General features: G+C 48.3%; 4 protein-coding genes across 8 annotated transcripts in view; 3 read left to right on the top strand and 1 right to left on the bottom strand.

Moving 5' to 3' along the window:
- The window catches only part of NUP210L (nucleoporin 210 like), a 171301-nt gene extending 168716 nt beyond the window's left edge, over window positions 1–2585 (top strand). For all 3 annotated transcript variants that reach the window (XM_031653098.1, XM_031653096.1, XM_031653099.1), the window contains 2 exons: window positions 2188–2262; window positions 2340–2585. In XM_031653098.1, the coding sequence (XP_031508958.1) occupies window positions 2188–2262; window positions 2340–2440 (176 nt within the window). In that variant the 3' untranslated portion in view covers window positions 2441–2585. The remainder of the gene's footprint in view (window positions 1–2187; window positions 2263–2339) is intronic.
- A 559-nt stretch (window positions 2586–3144) lies between these two features.
- RPS27 (ribosomal protein S27) lies at window positions 3145–4585 on the bottom strand. Of its 2 annotated transcripts, none has more exons than XM_003892704.4 (4): window positions 4505–4585; window positions 4084–4192; window positions 3630–3740; window positions 3145–3230 (listed from the first exon to the last, which is right to left on the bottom strand). In XM_003892704.4, exons 1-4 carry the CDS (start codon window positions 4508–4510, stop codon window positions 3202–3204), a joined length of 255 nt encoding a protein of 84 aa, XP_003892753.1. In that variant the 5' UTR covers window positions 4511–4585; the 3' UTR covers window positions 3145–3201. The 2 variants fall into 2 exon arrangements, with proteins under 2 accessions (XP_003892753.1, XP_021779781.1); XM_021924089.2 differs by having other exon boundaries at window positions 4273–4547.
- A 4752-nt stretch (window positions 4586–9337) lies between these two features.
- Window positions 9338–13999, top strand: RAB13 (RAB13, member RAS oncogene family). Of its 2 annotated transcripts, XM_003892697.4 has the most exons (8): window positions 9338–9598; window positions 10926–10986; window positions 12099–12159; window positions 12391–12468; window positions 12883–12972; window positions 13093–13158; window positions 13249–13302; window positions 13478–13999. In XM_003892697.4, exons 1-8 carry the CDS (start codon window positions 9475–9477, stop codon window positions 13553–13555), a joined length of 612 nt encoding a protein of 203 aa, XP_003892746.1. In that variant the 5' UTR covers window positions 9338–9474; the 3' UTR covers window positions 13556–13999. The 2 variants fall into 2 exon arrangements, with proteins under 2 accessions (XP_003892746.1, XP_009180350.1); XM_009182086.1 differs by lacking the exon at window positions 12391–12468 and having other exon boundaries at window positions 9343–9598.
- Window positions 14000–17169: 3170 nt separating this feature from the next.
- Window positions 17170–21348, top strand: JTB (jumping translocation breakpoint). Its single transcript, XM_003892703.5, has 5 exons — window positions 17170–18654; window positions 18811–18848; window positions 19050–19132; window positions 19943–20022; window positions 21024–21348. The coding sequence occupies exons 1-5, from the start codon at window positions 18572–18574 to the stop codon at window positions 21178–21180; spliced, it is 441 nt and encodes a 146-aa protein (XP_003892752.1). The 5' UTR covers window positions 17170–18571; the 3' UTR covers window positions 21181–21348.
- The last annotated feature ends 33 nt before the right edge of the window (window positions 21349–21381 follow it).

Below are 21381 nucleotides of genomic sequence, written 5' to 3'. Positions count from 1 at the left end.
AGTGCCACTGCCCTTCGGCATGGGCTACAGAGCAAGACTCCATTTCAAAAAAAAAAGGCGGGGGGGGGGCCTCCTCTGGATTTCGCAAATACACACCACTCAGAAGTGGAAGCCACTACTAAATCTTGAGGTGTAACAGCTACTTTTGCTGAAATTCATAGTTAGGGATAATTCAAGTAATACAACAGACTGGGTGCAATGGTTCATGCCTGTAATCCTAGCACTTTGGGAGGCCAAGGTGGGATGGTTTGGAGTTCAAAAATCTTTTGAGACTGAGTCTGGCTCTGTCGCCCAGGCTGGAGTGCAGTGGCCGGATCTCAGTCACTGTAGCTCCGGCCCCGGTTTACGCTTACCTCCTGCCTCACCTCCAAGTAGTTGGGACCACAGGCTCAGCCACCTCGGGCCTGCTAGTTTTGTATTTTTGTAGAGACGGGGTTTCACCCTGCAGCTAGGGCCAGGATGGTCTCGATCTCCTGACCTTGTGATCCGGCCTCGCCTCAGCCTCCCAAAGTGCTGGGATTACAGGCTTGAGCCACCGCGCCCGGCAAGTCTAAAAATTTAAGACCAGCCTGGGCAACACAGTGAGACCCCATTTCCACAAAAACTTAAAATTAGGTCAAGGTGGCTCAAGCCTGTAATCCCAGCACTTTGGGAGGCCGAGACGGGCTTTGGATCATGAGGTCAGGTGATCGAGACCATCCTGGCTAACACGTGTGAAACCCCGCCTCTACTAAAAAATACAAAAATGAGCCGGGCGAGGTGGCGGCTTCGTAGTCCCAGCTGCTCAGGAGGCTGAGGCAGGAGAATGGCGAAACCCGGGAGGCATGAGCTTGCAGTGAGCTGGAGATCCCGGGCCACTGCACTCCAGCCTGGGCGGCAGAGCGAGACTACCTCAAAAAAAAAAAAAAAAAAAAAAAAAATTAGCTGGGTGTGGTGGTAGCACATATCTGTAGTCCCAGCTACTAGGGAAGCTGAGGCAGAAGTATTGCTTGAGCCAGGGAATTCAAAGTGGCAGTAAACCATGATTGTGCCACTATACTCCAGCAATATCCTGTGATGATTTTTGAGATGGAGTCCCATTGTCACCCAGGCTGGCGTGAAGTGGTGCAATCTCGGCTCACTGCAACCTCCACCGCCCAGTTTCAAGCGTTTCTCTTGCCTCAACCTCTCAAGTAGCTGGGATTAGACACCCCCTACCACAACTGGCTAATGTTTGTATTTTTAATGACATGTTGGCCAGGTTGGTCTTGAATGCCTGACTTCACGTGATCTGCCCACCTAGGCCTCTCAAAGTGCTGGGATTACAGGCGTGAGCCACCATGCACAGCCTAAAAAAAAAAAAGAAAAAAAGTCAACACATCACTATCATGTACATTCCATTTCCCCACCTTTTTTTTTTTTTTTTTTTTTTTTTGAGACTGAGTCTGGCTCTGTCACCCAGGCTGGAGTGCAGTGGCCGGATCTCAGCTCACTGCAAGCTCCGCCTCCCGGGTTTCCGTCATTCTCCTGCCTCAGCCTCCCAAGTAGCTGGGACCACAGGCGCCCGCCACTTCGCCCGGCTAGGTAGAGATGGGGTTTCACCGTGTTAGCCAGGATGGTCTCCATCTCCTGACCTCATGATCCGCCCGTCTCGGCCTCCCAAAGTGCTGGGATTACAGGATTGAGCCACCGCGCCCGGCCTCCCCATTTTTTTTTTTTTTTTTTTTTTGAGACGGGAGTCTGGCTCTGTCGCCCAGGCTGGAGTTCAGTGGTGCCATCTCTACTCACTGCAAGCTTTGCCTCCCAGGTAATCACCATTTTCCTGCCTCAGCCTCCCAAGTAGCCGGGACTACAGCAGGTCACCACGACCAGCTAATTTTTTGTATTTTTAGTAGAGATGGGGTTTCACTGTGTTAGCCAGGATGGTCTCATCTCCTGACCTTGTGATTCGCCCACCTCGGCCTCCCAAAGTGCTGGGATTACAGGCGTGAGCCACTACGCCCGCCCATTTCCCCACCTTTTAGCCAAAAGCTGAAGGTAACTCTAAAGTGGATTAAATTGGGATAAAAACCTCCTGTAATAGTGCATTACTATTACTTATTTTGAAGAATTATTTTTAGCAATATTAATTCTCATTCTAGAGTTGACTTTGCCCTTTAAAGCCTTCCTCAGATATGCCTTGTGACATTTCCTTTGTCGTTTTTCCAGCATACAACGCCTTCCTAAACAAGATACAAACAGTTCCAGTTGTGTATGTACCAACTCTAGGAACACCACAGCCAGGTAAAAAAGTCTCTGTCCTCTCTTTGAAAAGCTCAGACATACACGTTTAGTTCACTCAACTTTTCCCTCTTCTTTAGGTTCTTTTAACTCCACAACTTCTCCCCCTCACTTCATGAGTCTACAACCTCCACTGGCCCAAAGTCGGCTGCAACATTGGTTATGGAGTGTAAGACACTAATCTCTGCTTGGACAAGTTCCTTTTAACTGTAGGGGAATGAAGATTTCTAGTCCTAGACAAGAAGCCTAACAACAACTTCTACATTAAGTTTCCAGATAAGGCTTCTGAGAACTATAAATAAAGCATCCTAAGCTGTTTCTTAAAACTGGTGTGTTGGACTGTGTTGTAGAGTGTTAACTGTCAGATGGGCGTGGTGGCTCACGGCCTGTAATCCCAGCACTTCAGGAGGCTGAGGCAGGAGGATCACCAGGTCCAGCAGTTTGAGACCAGTCTGACCAACATGGTGAAACCCCGTCTCTACTAAAAATACAAAAATTAGCCGGGCATGGTGGCAGACACCTGTAATCCCAGCTACTTGGGAGGCTGAGACAAAGAACTGCTTGAACCCCGGAGGCAGAGGTTGCAGATCGCACCACTGCACTCCAGCCTGGGAGACAGAGCAAGGCTCCATCTCTTAAAAAAACAAAAAACAAAAACAAAAACAAAAAAACACACACACCCAACACAACACTTGAGATAGTATCACAATTAAAAAAACAAATTTACCCAATGAGCCTTAGGTGGTTAAAAATGCCCCCAAAGGGACTTTTAAAGTACTTGGCCACTTACGTGCCCCAAATGACTCTAATATTCTTCTCTTTCTGGTTGCCCCTGAATACTTGAGACAGGAACTTCCTAACACTTAAACAAGACAATAAACAGGATTTATCCAAAATGTGTTTATTGAGATGGTTTCCCACTCATCTTGATTCAGAGTGCCTTTAGTGCTGCTTCCTCCTAAAGGAACATCCTGGAGGAAAAAGATTCAGAGATTAGCTGACATCAGTCCAGGTATTCTGCCCACCTCTCCCACAAAAGCAGCAGATGCATGATGATCCACCACATCTTTTATTTTTCTCAACTCTTAGCTACCTACTCATTTATATATCACTTTGGTCACTTCATATCAACTTGAGCCCTTTTATCACCCATTGATCCCCGCTTTAGACAGTAGTGCTTTGAGATTAACACGTAGTTTTTGGTAGTATCTACTTGAAAAAAAAAAAATTTATAAATCCAACACTTCCTGTCTAAAAATTTACATTATACATGGTCTCTGTCACTGTAAGACTGAAAGATCCTGAGAAATGTTTCCATTTCTAGAAAACAAACTCAAAGCCCCAAATCACAACATTAGTACACCATTTACCTTCTGTAAGCCTTGCTTTTCCTCCTGTAGGCTGGCAGAGGACAGTGGAGCAGCCAACACACAAAACTACCGTTTGTGCATGGCTAAAGACCGTGGTGATTTTATAGCATCCTGAAAGAAAAACAGATAACATTTTTTTCCTCGATTACACCCATATCTTTCCTGCACTTATGCCCAACTCATCATCCATTACATTGTTTCCCAACACAAAAAAAGTAGGGATTGTATGTGAAATGTGATGGGACATCACGCTGAAATGAATCACTTCTCCTAAGATGCAAAACTTTGCCAGTCTCATACATTCGAATTTTAAGAGTATCAGAGAAAATATTTTCCACAGGCGAAGAAACTGAAGCTGCTGGACAGCTTCAAGGATATGAGACAGCTCACACTACAACATTTTCCAACTGTTATTGTCCAGTGCCTTCCCCACTACAGCAAGCCGTCTCCTCACCTGGGCATTTCACATCCATGAAGTAGGAATTGGGGCTCTGCACCAGGCGTTTCTTCTTGTGTTTCCTCTTCTCCTCTTCTGGGGAGGGATGAAGGAGATCCTTTGCGAGCTAACAGGGACAGAAATGCAGAGATTTAGAAACCAACGGCGAAAATGGGATGGTCGAAAACAGCCCCCACTGTCACACACCGGGGAGAGCTCGCCCCTCGCTGCCCCTGGTGTCTGCGCAGCTGGGCCGCCATCTTATCTCCTCTCCGCTCCCGTCTATGCGGGTGGCCCGTGGGCCGCTGCGGTCCCTGGAGTTAATGTCCTAAGAAGTGCAGAGGGTAAATGAGAACCCTCTACGATCCGAAATCAGCGTGAGGGGAGCGTGCAGACAGAACAGCGAGATCTCCGCCGAAACCTGGACCAAAGCACTCACAGGCATGTTCTCGTGTGGGTAGGTCGTCACCGCCGGAAAAGAGCGAAAGCGGAAATCCTGCCCCTTATATTGTGCACACTACAGGAAATGACGCAAGGCTCTTGTGCCACCATGCTTGGAAGGTCCTACTTTGGTCTGATGCGGTGGAGAGACAAGAGAGCTGCCATTTTCGGAAGGTCTTTAACTGTTAGTTGTGACACATATGCGTCACCATGTTGAAAGGGTTACCTTGCTAATTTGAGGTCAGCGTTTGATCACTATCCAGGGATAAATGGACACTTTTAAAATTTTGTGTCATACTTTGACATTTGGAGCCTAATAGGAAAGGTTAAGGAAAACACCAGGGAGAAGGAGCCATATCCGGGACTTCCGTACTATTTTTTAAATACCTATATTCTTAACTCTTTTTCTATTGGTTTAATTTAACAATTTAGGCCGGGCGCGGTGGCTCATGCGTGTAATCCCAGCACTTTGGGAGGCCAAGGCGGGTGGATCATCTGAGGTCAGCAGTTCGAGACCAGCCTGGCCAACATGGTGAAACCCCGTCCCTACTAAAAAAAATGCAAAATTTAGCCAGAGATGGTGGTGCATTCCTGTAATCCCAGATACTTGGGAAGCTGAGGCAGGAGAATCGCTTGAATCAAGGAGGAGGAGATTGCAGTGGACCGAGACAGAGTCATTGCACTCCAGCCTGGGCAGCAAGAGCGAACTCGGTCTCCAAAAAAAAAAAAAAAAAAAAAAGTCAGGTTCCAGTGAAAGCAGGTATACACCAGAATAAGTACAGTTCAGAGAGGTGAGCACGAATAATACATTGCTAAGGACGAAAAGTCCAGATCCAGGCAAAATAAGATAAAAAGAACTGATGGATTTTTATCAGGACAATTCACAAAAATTGAAGAGTAATTTAAAGGACTGGTAAAGCTGAGTATGGTGGCCCACATCTGTAATCCCAGCACTTTGGGAGGCTGAGGTGGGAGTATTGCTTGAGGCTCAGAGTTCAAGACCAGCCTGGGCAACATAGTGAGACTTTGTCTTTAGAAAATATTGAAACATTAGCCAGGTGTGGTAGCTTGTGTCCGTAGTCCCAGCTATTTGGGAGGATGAGGCAGAAGAATGGTTTGGGCCCAGAAGCTCGAGGCTGCAGTGACCTAGGATAGTGCCACTGTATTCCAGTGTGGGTGACAGAATGACCCTGTCTCTGAAAAACATAAAAATAGACCAGACACAGTGGCTCACGCCTCTAATCCCAGCACTTTGGGAGGCCGAGGTGGGTGGATCCTTTGAGGTCAGAGTTCGAGACCAGCCTGACCAGCATTATGAAACCCCGTCTCTACTAAAAATACAAAAAAATTAGCCAGGTGTGGTGTTGGGTACCTGTGATCCCAGCTACTCTGGAGGCTGAGGCAGGAGAATCACATGAACCTGAGAGGCAGAAGTTGCAGTGAGCCGAGATCCTGCCATTGTACTCCAGCCTGGGTGACAGAGCAAGACTCGATCTAAAATAAATAAATAAATAAACAAACAAACAGGTGAGACATGGTTTGGTCAGTGAAAAGAAATAGGGAAGACTCAAGGAGATAATGAGAGGCGAGAGAATAGACAAAAGGAGATTGAATAGTTTAGCTTGAGAAGGGACAAGCATGGACACGGAAGGTGATGGGGATAAGTGAAATGACAAAAGATGCCTTCTTAACAACCAGTACACTTTTTTTTTTTTTGAGACAAAGTCTCGCTCTGTCACCCAGGCTGGAGTGCAGTGGCCGGATCTCAGCTCACTGCAAGCTCCGCCTCCCGGGTTCACGCCATTCTCCGGCCTCAGCCTCCCAAGTAGCTGGGACTACAGGCGCCTGCCACCTTGCCCGGCTAGTTTTTTGTATTTCTTAATAGAGACGGGGTTTCACCGTGTTAGCCAGGATGGTCTCGATCTGCTGAGCTCGTGATCCGCCCGTCTCGGCCTCCCAAAGTGCTGGGATTACAGGCTTGAGCCACCGCGCCCGGCCCTCATTTTTTTTTTTTAGACGCAGTTTTGCTCTTGTTGCCCAGGCTGTAGTGCAATGGTGCCATCTCGGCTCGCCGCAACCTCCGCCTCCCGCGTTCAAGCAATTCTCCCGCCTCAGCCTCCCGAGTAGCTGGGATTACAGGCATGCGGCACCACGCCCGGCTAATTTTGTATTTTTAGTAGAGACGGGGGTTTCGCCATGTTGGCCAAGCTGATATTGAACTTCCGACCTCACGTGATCCGCCCACCTCAGCCTCCCAAAGTGCTGGAATTACAGGTGTGAGCCACCACACCCAGCCTTTAATTTTTTTATAGGCAGCCAGAATAGGCTCGAGAGAGACTCCCTTGAATAATTTTTTATTTGCCGGTTGCGGTGGCTCATGCCTGTAATCCCAGCACTTTGGGAGGCTGAGGTGGGCGCATCATGTGAGGTCGGGAGTTGGAGACCAGCCTGGCCAACATGGTGAAACCCCGTCTCTACTAAAAATACAAAAAAAAATTTTAGCTCGGTGTGGTGGCGGGTGGCTGTAATCCCAGCTACTTGGGAAGCTGAGGCTGGAAAATCGCTTGAACCCAAGAGGCGGAGGTTGCAGTGACCAGAGATTGAGCCATTGCACGTCAGCCTGGGTGACGAGAGCAAAACTTTGTCTCAAAAAATAAAATAAAAATAAAAATAAAGGCTGGGCGCAGTGGCTCACGCCTGTAATCCCAGGCCTTTGGGAGGCAGAGGTGGATGGATCACCTGAGGTCGAGAGTTCGAGACCAGCCTGACCAACATGGAGAAACCCTGTCTCTACTAAAAATACAAAATTAGCTGGGGGTGGTGGCGGATGCCTGTAATTTCAGCTACTCGCAAGGCTTAGGCAGGAGAATCGCTTGAATCTGGGAGCCGAAAGTTGCGGTTAGCCAAGATCACACCATTGCACTCCAGCCTGGGCAACAAGAGCAAAACTCCGCCTCAAAATAAAAAAAATTAAAAAAAAAAAAAAAATAGCCCGGGCGCGGTGGCTCACGCCTGTAATTCCAGCACTTTGGAAGGCCAAGGCAGATGGATCACGAGGTCAGGAGATCCAGACCATCCCGGTTAACATGGTGAAACCCCGTCTCTACCTAAAATACAAAAATTTAGCCAGGCGGTGGCAAGCGCCTGTCGTCCTAGCTACTCAGGAGACTGAGGCAGGCGAATGGCGTGAACCTGGGATGCGGAGCTTGCAGTGAACCGAGATTGCGCCACTGCACTCCAGCCTGGGCGACAAAGCGAGACTCCGTCTCAAAAAAAAAATAGGGCCGGGCGCGGTGGCTTATGCCTGTAATCCCAGCACTTTGGGAGGCCGAGGCGGGCGGATCACAAGGTCAAGAGATCGAGACCATCTGGCCAACATGGTGAAACCCCGTCTCTACTAAAAATACAAAAATTAGCTGGACTTCGTGGCAGGCACCTGTAATCCCAGCTATTCCAGAGGCTGAGGCACGAGAATCGCTTGAACCAGGGAGGCAGAGGTTGCAGTGAGCCGAGATCGTCCCACTGCACTCCAGCCTGGCGACAGAGCAAGGCTGTGTCTCAAAAAATTAATTAATTAATTAAAAATAAATAAACAAATTAAAAAAATTTTTTGAGACAGGATCTTACTCTATCACCGAGTCTGGAGTGCAGTAGCATAATCATGGCTCACTACAGCCTTGGACTCCTGGGCTCAAATGATCTGCCCACTTCTGCCCCCTAGGTAGCTGGGGCTGGGACTACAGGCGCACACCACCATGTATGGCTTATTTATTTATTTATTGTCGAAGCAGAGTCTCAGTATGTTGCCCAGGCTAGTCTTGAACTCCTGGACCCAAGGGATCCTCTCACGTTGGCCTCCCAAAGTGCTGGGATTACAAGTGTGAGCCACCACACCAGGTCTTAAACAATTTCTTTCTTTCGTTTTTCGTATTTTTTTCCACCCCCAGCACACATATAGCAAGAATAATTTTTTTCTAAAGGCAGAGATATACTTGTTTCTTTGTAGCCATGCTGTCCATATTTCAGCTTCCTGGTTACCAAGGCTACACGTTCATGGCCTATTGAGTGAGATTTCAGGAGTACTGCACCTTAAGTGGGCCATATTAAAAGATCCACGTGAAGAATGACATTTTTAGTTCAAATCTCTGTTTTCTTAAGCTATTTGGTCAGAGAAATCACACATGCGGCCCCCATTAGAGAGGTCGTTCCAACTGAAGCACCAGGAAGTGTCTAGGTAGGCTGTGAGTCTTGGGGCGGTGGGGCCGATTCTGTAAAACTAATTTACGTTTTCACCCTGTTCCACCAGGGGGCAGACTGACTCAACAAATAACCTACATCTGCGCATCCCGCTTTTTTCAAAGGGAATTGGGATCCATAGAACTAAGGGCTTGGACAACTAACGCTAAAATTCTAGGACTGACTTTTACGCAGCCCCAGAAACCGATGATAACTTATCTTCTAGCTTCGTTGAATAGCACCTCCAAAAATCAGCCCCTTTTTTTTTTTTCAATTTCTAGCGCCCTCCCTACCTTCACCGTTATTCCCAAAACTCTTTCTCTCTTCCCCTAATCCCTCTAAAATTTGTCTTCCCCTGGTCGTCGTGGTTAAACCTCTACTTCCCTTCACCCCAGACTCTCGCCTCAGAATAGAAGAGTAAGGTCGTAAGAGGGGAGCTACAGTTACCAAAAGGCTGTGGAAAATAGCGAGACAGGTAGGCCGGCCTAAGCTGGGAAGGGAAAACCAAGAGAGCAGAGGCCGGGCTGGCCGCCTTGGCCTGCCCAAAAGGGTGGGCGGGCAGGGGGTGGAGCCCGGAGGGGTGCCGCCCCTCCTTTTCCCGGAGCCTGGGCGGAGAGGGAGGAAAACTTCTTCCTGGCCTGGGCTCCGTGCTGCTCTGTTTGCCAACCGTCCAGTCCCGCCTACCAGTGCCGGGAGCTCCCCACCCCTCCCCTGGCTCCCCCGGTGTCCGCCATGGCCAAAGCCTACGACCACCTCTTCAAGTTGCTGCTGATCGGGGACTCGGGGGTGGGCAAGACTTGTCTGATCATTCGCTTTGCAGAGGACAACTTCAACAACACTTACATCTCCACCATTGGTGAGCCCGCTGGCCATGTCCCAGACCCCTACTGTCTTGTGACCTCCTTCTCAGGCTCCCGGATTACTAGTGACCCCAATTTTCAGTCCCCTTAGAGTAAGGCTCCTAAAGTCTAGTCCCTCAACCCCTGGCTCTGACCCCTCCCCCATGCATGTCTCTGTATGGTAACCAAACCTCTCACCTCTCTGAGGCCTTCAAGGTAACTCTTCAACTGCTGCCAGCTCCTCATTTTCTTGGTGCCATCACCTTAGTTTCCCAAAATCCACAAGAACTCTTCTCTCTTTTTCTCTGTGCCCTTCCCCTACCCCCACCACTTAGAACTCTCTCGATCCATTCTCCACGTTTCCTGTATCCCTGTCTGCCACATCTTTTTCTCCCGATCCGATCTGTTAGCCTCTTTCCCTCTTGCCGACCTTCAAACTCTCCCACTGCGTCCCCAGCTCACCATCTACTTCCCAGATTCCCTGCCCCAGTCTCCCTGCACCTCAGCTGAACAGGGGTTTGGGAAGGGTGGAACAAGGTGGCTGGGTGTGCTGGAGGGCGGCCCAAGGACTGTGATCATGAATATGCAGCCAGCTTGGTGAGGAACGTGGAAATGAGGGGACTTTTGGGGTCTCTGAGTCAGCCTGGTGACTCATCCTCCTCCCAGGGGCCCCCAGCAGGCTTGGGGGAGGTGCCCAAGTTTCTACTAAGAAGAACATTGTCTCCCCTCCTCCCTTCTTTCTTCATCTCCTGTGGCTTGGGAAATAGACAGGAAGAGTCTTATGACAATTCTGGTTACAAAGGAAAAGGAAAAATGCCCCCCTTTCCTAATTGTCTCAAAAGTAATCCTGTTTAGCCTCAGACTTTCCTAGTGCCAAGTTTGGCCCACTAGTTAATTCACATAGACTGGCTTCAGCTACTTTTTTCCTTACTCTCTACTAGGAGGGTGGGTGGAATACCAAGAGTAGAGGGCTCTAAGAAAACAGAGAAGAGGAATGTGAAAGTAATATCTGGTAGGGAGACAGAGACTGAATTCAGAGAGTTGTCAGCTGGTATAGCTGAATGGACCCAAAAGGTGGCCTAAGGATCTTAAGCCTCCATGCAGAATTTTCATCACCTTTTCCCTCCCAAAATCCATAAAACGTAAGTAAAAATAGTATTCTTGCTATACAAATACAGCTTTGGGAAAATTCTCCTAGCTTGGCATTTCCAACAAGATTGCTCCCCAAGTGCATCTCCTGCAGAATTTCTGGTGCTGACACTGCTCCCTTCCTGTCCCTCCCATCACACAGTTTTACATGTGTGCATGCATGTCTCAACTTCAGTGCATACTTTCCACCCCTAGGAATTGATTTCAAGATTCGCACTGTGGATATAGAGGGGAAGAAGATCAAACTACAAGTCTGGTAAGTGAATCCTCTGGGACGCCTCACCAGACTTCATTTACCTCCTACACGCTTTTTCTTCTATTTTGTTTCATTTCTCTTCCTTTCCTCATTGCTCCTTCTAGCACTTCTAATCTATTTCTCTGGATGCACTCAGCTGTCCTTCGTCTCTCTTCCTGCTCTCCCAACTAGTTCCAGCTTTTTTGTAGCTCTTGCGTCCTCTGGCTACAGAGCATCCTCTTAATTTGACAACAAACAACTGTTCAGTCATAACTTGGAAACAGGCTGTGAACCGTTAAATGGCACAGGCAGAATTAAGACTTGACTCTAAGTCTAGTGTTTTCTCCAAAATATGGTGAGCCCAGAGAGCCAAATGTAGACCCTGAAGGGGTTTAAGTGGTATGAAGCTTAGTGGAGGCATAATGCTATGACATATAAGAGCAGAGTGGTGCACAAATCCGGTTCTTTTACTTATCTGCTGCCTGACCTTCATGAATTATTCAGCCTATCCAGATCTGTTTCCTCTTTTTTTTTTTTGAGACAGAGTCTTGCTCTTATCGCCCAGGCTGGAGTGCAATGGCACAATCTCAGCTCACCGCAACCTCCGCCTCCTGGGTTCAAGTGATTCTCCCACCTCAGCCTCCCAAGTAATTGGGATTACAGGTGCCCGCCACCATGCCCGGCTAATTTTTGTATTTTTAGTAGAGACGAGGTTTCACCATGTTGGCCAGGCTGGTCTCGAACTCCTGACCTCAGATGATCCACCCGCCTTGGCTTCCCAAAGTGTTGGGATTACAGGCGCGAGCCACGGCCCCCGGTATGTTTCCTTATTTGTAAAATAGGGACAATAATACATGTCTTACAAGGAGAGATTAAGGATTAGATAAAATGATACATACGCAGTGCTGGACACATAGCAAGCATTCAATGAATAAGCAAAGACATCTTCTTTCTTGGGCCACTACCATCTCTGGAAATCAGGTCAACTGTCTTTAATCCCACTCCCCTTTACTGTTTCCTTATTCTGTTGCCCCACCATGTTGCAAAAGCTAAATTCTTGCGAGAGAGGAAGAATTCTTCCATTAGAGAATTCTTTCCTCTCTTCCATTCCATGAAACCTTCTCCTTCTTTAGGGACACGGCTGGCCAAGAGCGATTCAAGACAATAACTACTGCCTACTACCGTGGAGCCATGGTATGAAGTGTGGGTCTGGACAAAGGATGAAGGATGAGGCCACAGAATATATTATGAATACAAAGGGTCAGGGGTTGAGGCAGGTAAAAATGGGAGGGGTGTAGTGTGGGTTGCAGAGGGCCCAACGTGGCCTAGTGTTTAGACCCATGGATGGAACTTGCCGGGTCACTTACAGGGCAGTGGGAAGCCTCAATGGGAATATGGTCCAAGTTGAATTTTGTCATCTCCCAGGGCATTATCCTAGTATACGACATCACGGATGAGAAATCTTTTGAGAATATTCAGAACTGGATGAAAAGCATCAAGGAGGTGAGGACCCTCCAGAAGAGATGGGGGAACTGGATAGAACCTGGAGAATGAAGGGAGCCATAAGGATAGGCAGGACCTAACTTTTTTTTTTTTTTTTGAGACGAAGTTTCGCTCTTGTTGCCTGGGCTGGAGTGCAATGGCACCATCTTGGCTCACTGCAACCTGACTCCCGGGTTCAAATGATTCTCCTGCCTCAGCCTCCTAAGTAGCTAGGATTATAGGCATGCACCACCATGCTCAGCTACTTTTGTATTTTTAGTAGAGATGGGGTTTTACCATGTTGATCAGGCTGGTCTTGAACTCCTGCATCAGGTGATCCACCCGCCTTGGCCTCCCAAAGTGCTGGGATTACAGGTATGAGCCACCGCACCCAGCTGGCAGGACCTAACTTTTACTTGTCTTTTGCCCCCCCAGAATGCCTCGGCTGGGGTGGAACGCCTCTTGCTAGGGAACAAATGTGACATGGAGGCCAAGAGGAAGGTGCAGAAGGAGCAGGCCGATAAGGTGAGGGCCAGGCTGAGCAATTTCTAGAACTGGGCTGGGAGGGCCAAGATAGGTTGCATTGCAGAGGACTTGGCTGCTGTCTTTAATTCAATTCTCTCCTTCCCACTTCACCCCTTATAGTTGGCTCGAGAGCACGGGATCCGATTTTTCGAAACTAGTGCTAAATCCAGTATGAATGTGGATGAGGTGAGATCCACACCCCCATCCCTGACCAAGAGAGGAAGTATTAAAAGGTAGATTCTCCTCCCTCCAAACTGATTCTATTCCCCACTTTAGGCTTTTAGCTCCCTGGCCCGGGACATCTTGCTCAAGTCAGGAGGCCGGAGATCAGTAAGTTGGTTTTGCTGGACTAGGTACAACTCTGGTGTGTGTGTGTTGGTGTTGATAAGAACTGAGGGGAGCAATGCTAAGATTTCTCATGAGGGTGGATTCACTTCAAACAGTTTATACCCTCACACCCTAACCAGCCATTCACACCATGACTCCTGTGCCCTTCTCCCTCTAGGGAAACGGCAACAAGCCTCCCAGTACTGACCTGAAAACTTGCGACAAGAAGAACACCAACAAGTGCTCCCTGGGCTGAGGACCCTTTTTCGCCTCCCCACCCTGGAAGCTGAACCTGAGGGAGACAGGGCAAAGGGACTGAGCAGGGGAGAAATAGCAGAGGGGCTTGGAGGGACACATAGGTAGATGGTAAAGAGAATGAGGAATAAAAGGAGAAGAGAAAAGGGAAAAGCAGAAAGGAAAAGAAGGAAGAGAGAGGAGGGAGAAGGGAGAGGAACCGATTGAGGAAGTGAAAGAAGGTAAGGAGGTAAGAAGAGGGAGGAGGAAAGGAAGGGGAGATGGCCTCAGGCTTCAGACCTTACCTGGGTTTTCAGGGCAAACATAAATGTAAATACACTGATTTATTCTGTTACTAGATCAGGTTTTAGGGTCCTGCAAAGGGCTAGCTCGGCACTACACTAGCAGATTTGCTCCTGTTCTGTCACTTTTCATGGTCTTTAATAAAGGCCACCATTTGCACAAATGTTCCTGTTTTGGGTAACTTGGATTATTGTCAGAATTGTTCTCCACTCAAATCCAATTACTGTATCTTCAAAGTGATTGATCTGCCTGAATCAGGCTGGGTTTCTGTGGAACCGGGACTAATCCTACCGCTGTCTCTTCCCCGCTGTTCAGTTGGTAAGGAAAATAGCAAAGAGCAGGAGCTAGAGTGATCTGAAGGTCTGGATATCCTCTTTCCGCTATGGGGTCTGGATGCCCTTGTGGGCAGAGCCTTGTCCTGAGCACAGGAAATTCCAAGCGAGAAGGACTCTTAACAGTCCTAGCCTCAGGGAAATAACTGCACCTAGTGTTTTATCCAGTGATTTGTGCAAGCTTCTTTGATTCTGCCAGCAATCCATTTAGGTATTTGATAGGCATTAATATCTGCTTTTATTAGTGAGGAAAATGAGAAGTTCATTTATTCATAGATGTCTATTGAGTAATTTAAATATATATTGAGCGTCTACTAAGTGCCAGGCACTATGGCCAGTTATTTTATTTATTTATTCATTTATTTTTAGAGACAGAGTCTTGCTCTGTCTCCCAGGCTGGAGTGCAACAGTGTGATCTCGGCTCACTGCGACCTCTGCCTCCTGCCTCAGCCTCTCAAGTAGCTGGGATTACAGGCATGAGCCACCACACCTGGCCACAATAGTCAGTTAATATAGCCCTTGGGTGGTACAAGGACATTTTTTTTTTTTTTAAACCGACTCTGGCTCTGTCGCCCAGGCTGGAGTGCAGTGGCATGATCCCAGCTCACTGCAGCCTCTGCCTCCTGGGTTCAAGTGATTCTTCTGACTCAGCCTCCCGAGTAGCTGGGACTACAGTCATGTACCACCACACCTGGCTAATTTTTGTGTTTTTAGTAGAGACAGGGTTTTGCCATGTTGGCCAGGCTGGTCTTGAACTCATGGGCTCAAGTGATTGTCCTGCCTCAGTCTCCCAAACTGCTGGGATTACAGGCGTGAGCCACTGCACCCAGCCTGGGACAAGCAAATTTTAACAAAAACAGCTCTTTGGCTGGGCGTGGTGGATCACGACAGGAGTTCAAAACCAGCCTGGCCAACATAGTGAAACCCTGTCTCTACTAAAAATAAAAAAAAAATTAGAGGGTGCCTGTAGTCCCAGCTACTTGGGATGCTGAGGCAAGAGACTCGCTTAAACCTGGGAAACGGAGGTTGCAGTGAGCCGAGATCACGCCACTGCACTCCAGCCTGGGCAACACAGCCAGACTCTGTCTCAAAAAAAACAAACAAAAACAAAAACAGCTCCTTACTGAATAACAAAGATGGCAAAACTACTGGAAATGCAAATGAGAATTCAGGCTTGGGCTGGGCACAGTGTCTCACGCCTGTAGTCCCAGCCCTTTGGGAGGCCAAGGTGGGTGAATCACTTTAGGTTGGGAGTTCGAGACCAGCCTGCCCAACATGACGAAACCCCATCTCTACTAAAAATACAAAAAATTTAGCTGGGTGTGGTGGCGGGTGCCTGTAATCCCAGCTACTCGGGAGGCTGAGGCAGGAGAATCACTTGAACCTGGGAGGCGGAGGTTGTGGTGAGCAGAGATAGCGCCATTACACTCCAGCCTGGAGACAGACTCCATCTTAAAAAAAAAAAAAAGAAAATTCAGGCCGGGCGCGGTGGCTCAAGCCTGTAATCCCAGCACTTTGGGAGGCCGAGACGGGCGGATCACGAGGTCAGGAGATCGAGACCATCCTGGCTAACACAGTGAAACCCCGTCTCTACTAAAAAATACAAAAAAAACTTAGCCGGGCAAGGTGGCAGGCGCCTGTAGTCCCAGCTACTCGGGAGGCTGAGGCAGGAGAATGGCATGAACCCGGGAGGCGGAGCTTGCAGTGAGCTGAGATCTGGCCACTGCACTCCAGCCTGGGTGACAGAGCGAGACTCCGTCTCAAAAAAAAAAAAAAAAAAAAAAAAAGAAAATTCAGGCTTGATGAACAGCATCCTTAAGTATATATATATTATATATTACAATTTATAATTACATATAACATAAATATAATATATAATTTATAAAATATAAATATATAAAATACATATATATTATAAAATTATATAATATATAATTATTTATAATGTATATTTTAATATATAATATATATATCCCCCTTTCACCATACATAATATTTTTTACACAGCAAAATGTAATAACTTGATAAATGCAGTAAGTATCCAAGCATTGATGGGGTAATGATAAGCCTTATTTGTGGCTTATGTTTAAGTTCTTTTTTTTCTTTTTGAGAAGAAGTCTCACTCTTGTTGCCCAGGCTGGAGTACAATGGTGTTATCTCAGCTCACCACAATCTCTACCTCCCAGGTTCAAGTGATTCTCCTGCCTTACCCTCACGAGTAGCTGGGATTACGGGCATACGGCACCATGCCCAGCTAATTTTGTATTTTTAGTAGAGGTAGGGTTTCTCCATGTTGGTCAGGCTGGTCTCAAACTCCCGACCTCAGGTGATCCACCCACCTCGGCCTCCCAAAGTGCTGGGATTACAGGCGTGAGCCACCGTGCCCAGCCAGATACACTGTCAATCCCAAAATAAAGTGTTCTATCCTTTAAAGCTGTTGGGGAGGGTAGAAGCAGTGGTCTTTAGCCCAGAAAGATGCCTTGGGGGAGGAGAATGGGGAGCAGAATTAACAAGAAAAAAAATATGGAAATAAGCCCTTTGATCTTCAGAGGTGGGGTCCACATTATTTTATTAGCACCCATGTTTATATGAGGTTTATTTAAGTACCTCCTTGTCTATCGAGCATCTAAGAAAACTAAAATCACATTGTCCCAATGTCTTGGGAGGCTGCAGGTAACACATATGTGAAACTAGGGGGCAAATTAGGGCAGAATTAGGTTAGATTAATACATTACCAAGGCCCAGGGCGGTGGCTTACGCCTGTAATCCCAGCACTTTGGGAAGCTGAGATGGAGGCAGGTGGATCCCTTGAGCTCAGGAGTTCCAGATCAGCCTGGGCAACATGGCAAAACCTCCTCTCTACCAAAAATACAAAAAATTTTAGCCAGGCATGGTGGCATGTGCCTATGGTCCCAGCTGCTCGGGAGGTTGAGGTGGGAGGATCCCTCGAACCCAGGACGGGGAGGTTGCAGTGAACCACGATCACACCACTGCATTCTGGCCTGGGTGACAGACCGAGACCCTAAGAAAAAAAGTAAATGAAAAAAAGTAAATGAAAATTCATTATCAGACAGTAAAGCATGAACCCAGAGTGCTGGTCAAGTCACTGCAGGTCTGAGTGTATATCAAGGTTTCACTACATAGGATGAAAAGCAGGCAATGAATCTCTGGCCTGGGTGTTGACAGTCTAGGCTCAAGCCTCAGCTTTCCCACTCACTAGCTTGCTGACCTTGGACAAGTCACTTATATTCTCTGAACTTACTCATGAAATGGAGACACATTTCATTTGCCTCTCGCAAGAAAAAGTCCTGGTAAATGCACATTAGCATTTCCGTTTCACACAGAACACTGCGAGTCAGATACTGTCCTAAGATCATGGAGTTAATAACCACCAGAACCTAGACTCAACACTTATTGGAACTTCAAATCTCATGCTTTTCTCATTGCACTTATGATTACTCCACTATGTAGGAGCAAGGGAGAGCTGAGAACATTTGAAGAGGTTATGCAAAGGACCAGCTCTGCGGAGTAGGCTTAGCAAGTAACAGGAGGGAAGGTGACACCGTTCATCTGTGTAGCGGAGTGGGAGCCAAGAGACAAGGAGAAAGTTTCACGTTCGCCATGTGTCTCGGATATTCCCGCTTCTGCAGGGACGAGAACGCGCAGTTTCGCCTCCATCCCTTGACCTCCAACACAGCTTCTCCACTGGACCATCGGTGGCGATGAAGGGGCAGCTGCAGAAGGATGACAAACTGAAGCTTGACGGTGAATCCTAGGGTTTTAAGGAGAGAGCAAAGTCCTGAGACGGCGACGTATTGTCCCTGCTCACCAGCTCAGAATGAACAAACAGGCGCCAGCCAGGGAGCAGCGAGCCAAGAATCCCGACGAGCCTCTGCAACCGCCATTTGCCATTCTCGCAAAGACTACCGGGACCACAATGCAACGGGGCGCCGAGCTAATTCCCAGCAGGCGAGGCGCCACCGACCGCGGAAGACTACAAGCCCCAGCGGGCTACGACGGAACGCGCCCGGGAACACCGGGCCCCCAGCTCGGGCCAGCGCCCGAGGATCATCCACGGGGCTAGATGGCTGCGTCGGGGGCGGGAGCGGAGGTGAGCGGGCGCTAGAGCCGTGCGCCCCCGCCGGCCCTTCCTCCAGCGCCCTGTGGACCCCGCAGAAGGCGCTCGCCTTCCTAGCCCGCAAACGCGTAATCGATTTTTCTCGCTGTGGCAACGGGGACGTCCCGAAAGATCCTCTGCTCCGACAGGCAACTTCGGCCTTCCCTGCCCTGACCTGGAACCTCTGGGAGGGCTGCAGAGTAAGTGCCGTCTCTGCGCTCTGACGGAGGCACGAGGCCTGCGGAGTAGGTCCCTCTGTTCCGACAGGTGCCACACTTAGCGCTCCATGCCTGCGGGCTCCGGGAGGCATGGCCTCCCCCAGGGCCGCCACCTCTGCTGGTTGCTCTGTGCTTTCACCTTAAAGCTCTGGTAAGGAGGGGGTAAGGGGAGGGAAAAGGAGGTCACTGGAGGACAGGATCGCTCCCGGCCCCGGGGTTGGGGGAGACCTTATCCATGGACAGCGCAGGAGGGGGTGCCCTATTTTCTGGATTTTGACTTTCGTCCCTTCCGCCCACTCCGCTACAGTCAAGCAGAGGCTCCCGTGCAGGAGGAGAAGCTGTCAGGTGGGTGATTGTCTGGGAACCCGACACTTCCGTCGTTTGTTTTTGGTTTTAGTATCTTCCCCATATACCAAGAGCACAGGTGGAAAAGGGCAGCACCACATAGAATGAGGGCAAGCGCTGTGCCGGGAATTTGGATGGGCAGAGCCTTTGGGAGAAATGTTTTCTGAGTGGTCTGGGATTGGCATTTATCTTTCCTTTCAGCGAGCACCTCAAATTTGCCATGCTGGCTGGTGGAAGAGTTTGTGGTAACAACAGAGTGCTCTCCATGCTCTAATTTCCAGGCTGTGAGTATCTGTTTCTTTACCCCCCCGCCTTTTTTTTTTTTTTTTTTTTTGGACATCCAAGCAAACACTTAAGCAACATCTTAACATCCAAGTCTTATTAAGCTGCCTTTGCATCATCTTTTTTTCTTTCTTCTTGCGGTCTCAGTGTATGTCCAAATCTGTACTTGCCTTTCCCCTGAAAATGTGCCCCTTTCTTTCCAAGCTAATGGCAGTATTCAACTGATAACTATGGTTTTTTTGTTTGTTTGTTTGTTTGTTTTTGAGATGGAGTCTCACTCTGTTGCCCAGGCTGGAGTGCAGTGGCGTGGTCTCGGCTCACCACGACCTCCACCTCCCGGGTTCAAGCAATTCTCCTGCCTCAGCCTCCCGAGTAGCTAACTGGAACTGAAGGCGCGTTCCACCTTGCTTGGCTAATTTTTGTATTTTTAGTAGACTCGGGTTTCACTATGTTGGCCAGGCTGGTCTCTTAACTCCTCACTTCATGATCTGCCTGCCTCAGCATTCCAAAGTGCTGGGATTACAGGCGTGAGCCACCGCGCCTGGCCTCAGATGATAACTATGTTTTATTCACTTTTAGTATAGTAGGCTCTGGAATGGAATGTATGCTTGCCTCTCCTAGATTGTTGCCTCTGAAGTGTTCTAACATGCAGCCACCACCTCCACCATCCGCATCAGAACTCTTTCATTAGCTCTCTGTTGCCTACCACTCCAAACCATAATAGTTGGGCACCTGCACCTTCTGAATGGCAGCCTTTTTGTTTTTCCTGTTGCCCCTTCCTAACATGTACTTTGCTCCTTTTCTCCTGGCAGAAAACTACCCCTGAGTGTGGTCCCACAGGGTATGTAGAGAAAATCACATGCAGCTCATCTAAGAGAATTGAGTTCAAAAGGTGAGTGCTGTTTCTCTTCTCTGGATTACCTCCTTTGCTCCTATGACTTTAGATGGATGGTCCCACCTTTTCCCCTGGTCTGGCAGTAGCATGGAATATTTGAAAGAAGAGGTGGCCGGGCTCACACCTATAATCCCAGCACTTTGGGAGGCTGAGGCTAACGGATCACCTAAGGTCAGGAGTTCAAGATCAGCCTGGCCAACGTGGTGAAACCCCATCTCTACTAAAAATACAAAAATTAGCTGGTGTGGTGGTGGGTGCCCACAATCCCAGCTACTCGGGAGGCTGAGGCAGGGAGAATCGCTTGAATCTAAGAGGCAGAGGTTAAAGTGAGCCAAGATCATGCCACTGCACTCCAGCCTAGGCGATGGAGCGAGACTGTGTCTCAAAACAAACAAACAAAAAAAGGCCGGGAGAGGTAGCTCACACCTGTAATCCCAGCACTTTGGGAGACTGAGGCGGGTGGATCACGAGGTCAGGAGTTCAATACCGGCTGGCCAAGATGGTGAAACCCCGTCTCTATTAAAAATTCAAAAATTAGCCGGGCATGATGGCAGGCACCTGTAATCCCAGCTACTTGGGAGGCTGAGGCAGAGAACTGCTTAAACCTGGGCAGGGGAGTGGTGTGACCTCAGTGAGCCAAGGTCACACCACTGCACTCCAGTCTGGGTGACAGAACGAGACACCATCTCAAAAATAAATAAGAAACAAGGAAGACGGGATTTGGAGCCAAATTACTTGAACCCAAGTTCCAGCTCTATTCCTCAGCACTATGTTATTGGCCATATTTTCTCATCAGTAAAATTGGTTAATACTAGCTCTGCTTATCCAGAGAATAAATTAAATGATCTATTTGAGAGGGATTTATGTACTATACACACAACAGAAGCCTGGCTCTGATTTCCTCTTGAATATATCCTGGCTAGGCTGAAGTAGAAGGGAGATTAGAGGGAGAAGCTGTCTGGCCTTCCCTGGGAATAACTATTCCTTCCTGCCCTCAGCTGCCGCTCAGCTTTGATGGAACAACACTTATTCTGGAAGTTTGAAGGGGCTGTTGTGTTTGTGGCCCTGATCTTCGCTTGTCTTGTCATCATTCGTCAGCGACAACTGGACAGAAAGGCTCTGGAAAAGGTCCGGAAGCAAATTGAGTCCATATAGCTACATTCCACCCTTTTATCCTGGGTCTTAGAGACCCAATCTCAGACAGTGAAAGTGAAATGGACTGATTTGCACTCTTGGTTCTTTGGAGCCTTGTGGTGGAATCCCCTTTTCCCCGTCCTCTTCTTTCAGATCATTAATGAGCAGAATAAAAAGAGTAAAATGGTTTCCTTCCCTTCTGTAACTTGGAGCAGGAAGTCA

The sequence above is a fragment of the Papio anubis genome, chromosome 1 (genome assembly GCF_008728515.1).
Source record: "Papio anubis isolate 15944 chromosome 1, Panubis1.0, whole genome shotgun sequence".
Taxonomy (NCBI): Eukaryota; Metazoa; Chordata; class Mammalia; order Primates; family Cercopithecidae; genus Papio; species Papio anubis.
This window is presented reverse-complemented; position numbering and strand designations above follow the sequence as displayed.

Bases quoted from the DNA above. Each gene is read 5' to 3' on its own strand.
- JTB (XM_003892703.5), top strand. From the start codon at position 18,572: ATGCCTGCGGGCTCCGGGAGGCATGGCCTCCCCCAGGGCCGCCACCTC. The intron at 18,849-19,049 runs GTGGGTGATTGT...CTTTCCTTTCAG, and splicing joins GCAGGAGGAGAAGCTGTCAG to CGAGCACCTCAAATTTGCCA. The intron at 20,023-21,023 runs GTGAGTGCTGTT...TCCTGCCCTCAG, and splicing joins AAGAGAATTGAGTTCAAAAG to CTGCCGCTCAGCTTTGATGG.
- RAB13 (XM_003892697.4), top strand. From the start codon at position 9,475: ATGGCCAAAGCCTACGACCACCTCTTCAAGTTGCTGCTGATCGGGGAC. The intron at 12,973-13,092 runs GTGAGGGCCAGG...CACCCCTTATAG, and splicing joins AGAAGGAGCAGGCCGATAAG to TTGGCTCGAGAGCACGGGAT. The intron at 13,303-13,477 runs GTAAGTTGGTTT...TTCTCCCTCTAG, and splicing joins AGTCAGGAGGCCGGAGATCA to GGAAACGGCAACAAGCCTCC.
- RPS27 (XM_003892704.4), bottom strand. The intron at 3,741-4,083 runs GTGAGGAGACGG...TTTTTCTTTCAG, and splicing joins CATGGATGTGAAATGCCCAG to GATGCTATAAAATCACCACG. The intron at 3,231-3,629 runs GTAAATGGTGTA...TTTTTCCTCCAG, and splicing joins AAAAGCAAGGCTTACAGAAG to GATGTTCCTTTAGGAGGAAG.